The sequence below is a fragment of the Montipora capricornis genome, chromosome 1 (assembly GCF_036669925.1).
Source record: "Montipora capricornis isolate CH-2021 chromosome 1, ASM3666992v2, whole genome shotgun sequence".
Taxonomy (NCBI): Eukaryota; Metazoa; Cnidaria; class Anthozoa; order Scleractinia; family Acroporidae; genus Montipora; species Montipora capricornis.
The window spans coordinates 5,932,502-5,934,136 of NC_090883.1; the positions used below are offsets into that span (position 1 = coordinate 5,932,502).

The 1,635-nt window shown below is 46.3% G+C and overlaps 1 protein-coding gene across 1 annotated transcript in view; it reads left to right on the plus strand.

Annotated features, from left to right (window-relative positions):
* Window positions 1-22, plus strand: part of LOC138055584 (uncharacterized) — a 1,017-nt gene extending 995 nt beyond the window's left edge. The window contains exon 1 of the mRNA XM_068901488.1: window positions 1-22. This exon is cut by the window's left edge and continues 995 nt beyond it. Within this exon, the coding sequence (XP_068757589.1) occupies window positions 1-22 (22 nt within the window).
* The last annotated feature ends 1,613 nt before the right edge of the window (window positions 23-1,635 follow it).

The following is a 1,635-nucleotide window of genomic DNA, read 5'->3' on the forward strand; positions in this document are numbered from 1 at the left end:
TCATTCAATTAAGTTTCTCTAGAATGAATGAACTTTAAAAAAATTTTTGGACTAGTTATACATGTATCACGTTTACTTTATTGAATCAACTTTAGAAAAAACTTTTGAACTTTGACGCTGGCAAGAAGGTGTAATGTTTTCCGATTCTCAGACATTAAAAATCATTACTCAGACAGTTATATCACGCTTACTTTATTGAATCAACTTTAGAAAAAACTTTTGAACTTTGACGCTGGCAAAAAAGTGTAATGTTTCAGGTTCTCAGACATTAACGAAATACGAAAAAACGAAAAAAAGAAATCATTACTCAGACATTTATATCACGTCAGTCTACTTTATTGAATGAACTTTAAAAAAAAAAACTTTTGAACTTTGACGCTGGCAAAATAGTGTAATGTTTTCCGATTCTCAGACATGAACGAAACACGAAAAAAAGAAATTATTACTCAAACAATTATATCACGTCTACTTTATTGACTAACGCTTTTCTTTTTATTAAAGTACTTTGTTATCGCGTTTGTCCTAAATGCCGCATTGCTCGCGCCCTGACTGTTTGAGTGTCTCTTCCGTTTCCTGCTGCAATCTGCCCGAGTACTTGGGACGGGAGTTATGAATATGGCTTCCTCGTCCTCGTCTTCGTTCTCGTCTTGGAGATCTTGGCCAACACCTTGCTCGGGAGCTGTGTCTTCCTCAGAAGTGATGACCGGCAACCTTTCCCAGACATTCGTGACGAGGTGTTGCTTGTTCTCACTCAACCGGCCGAGTGCCGTGCATATTCCCTTCCGCTCGGCCAAGGCCTCGGCGGTGCCATACGTGCCCAGCGACATATGATGATCTTTGAGATTTTCAGACAGCATTCGCATGTAGGCCTTAAGGTTGGCGCGAACGGAAGGTTCGTCGCTCGTTCGCAATTTGTCATAGCACTCCTTGAGCTCTATTTCCGTCGTCCGGACCCAAGCGCTTTCGAATGCTATTCTCGCAGCCTCTCGGCGTTTATGCTCTCGGGCTTGCCTTTGCTCCTCCTCATATCGGTCCAGTTCCCTCGTGACTGTACTAGGCAACGGTTCTTCGGGATTCGAGGAGATGAGTTCCGCGTTCTGAGTGGACACGCCCTTAGATCTGAGCAGGGTCTTGCGCCGTTTGTGCTTCTCCTTTCTGTCCTCTTCCGCTCTGTGTCTCTTGGCCCTCTCGGCCTGGAGCATGTGCAATACCTGCCTGTGACGAAGGCTATCTGGCTGCAGGCCTCTGAGATGTTCCTCAAGGGCGTACAAGACGTCACCCGCGTGGCTGGTATCTGACTGGCTATCTGAAGCTTCCGAGTCGCTTTGCTCGTCTTGGTCCTCTACAGGAACTGGCGCGGTGTTCTCGGTCATTACCTCCTCCAACGACACCGACTGTAGTGCTTCTTTCTCGCTTTGCTTTAAGGTACCGTCTTCGTACAACGAACGCTCTTCGTCTGTTTCTGATTGGTCCTCCTCGTCGGTTTCACGATGTTGTGTCTCTTGGGCTTTTCGTGTTGCCCAGATCAGGCATTCCATTGGGTGCTTTTTCAACCAAGTAGCCGCACGTTTTGTGGGGTTCGCCAGTCTCTTGAAGTGGTACGTGCTGAGCCTTCTGTCCATGGCGGGTTGATCA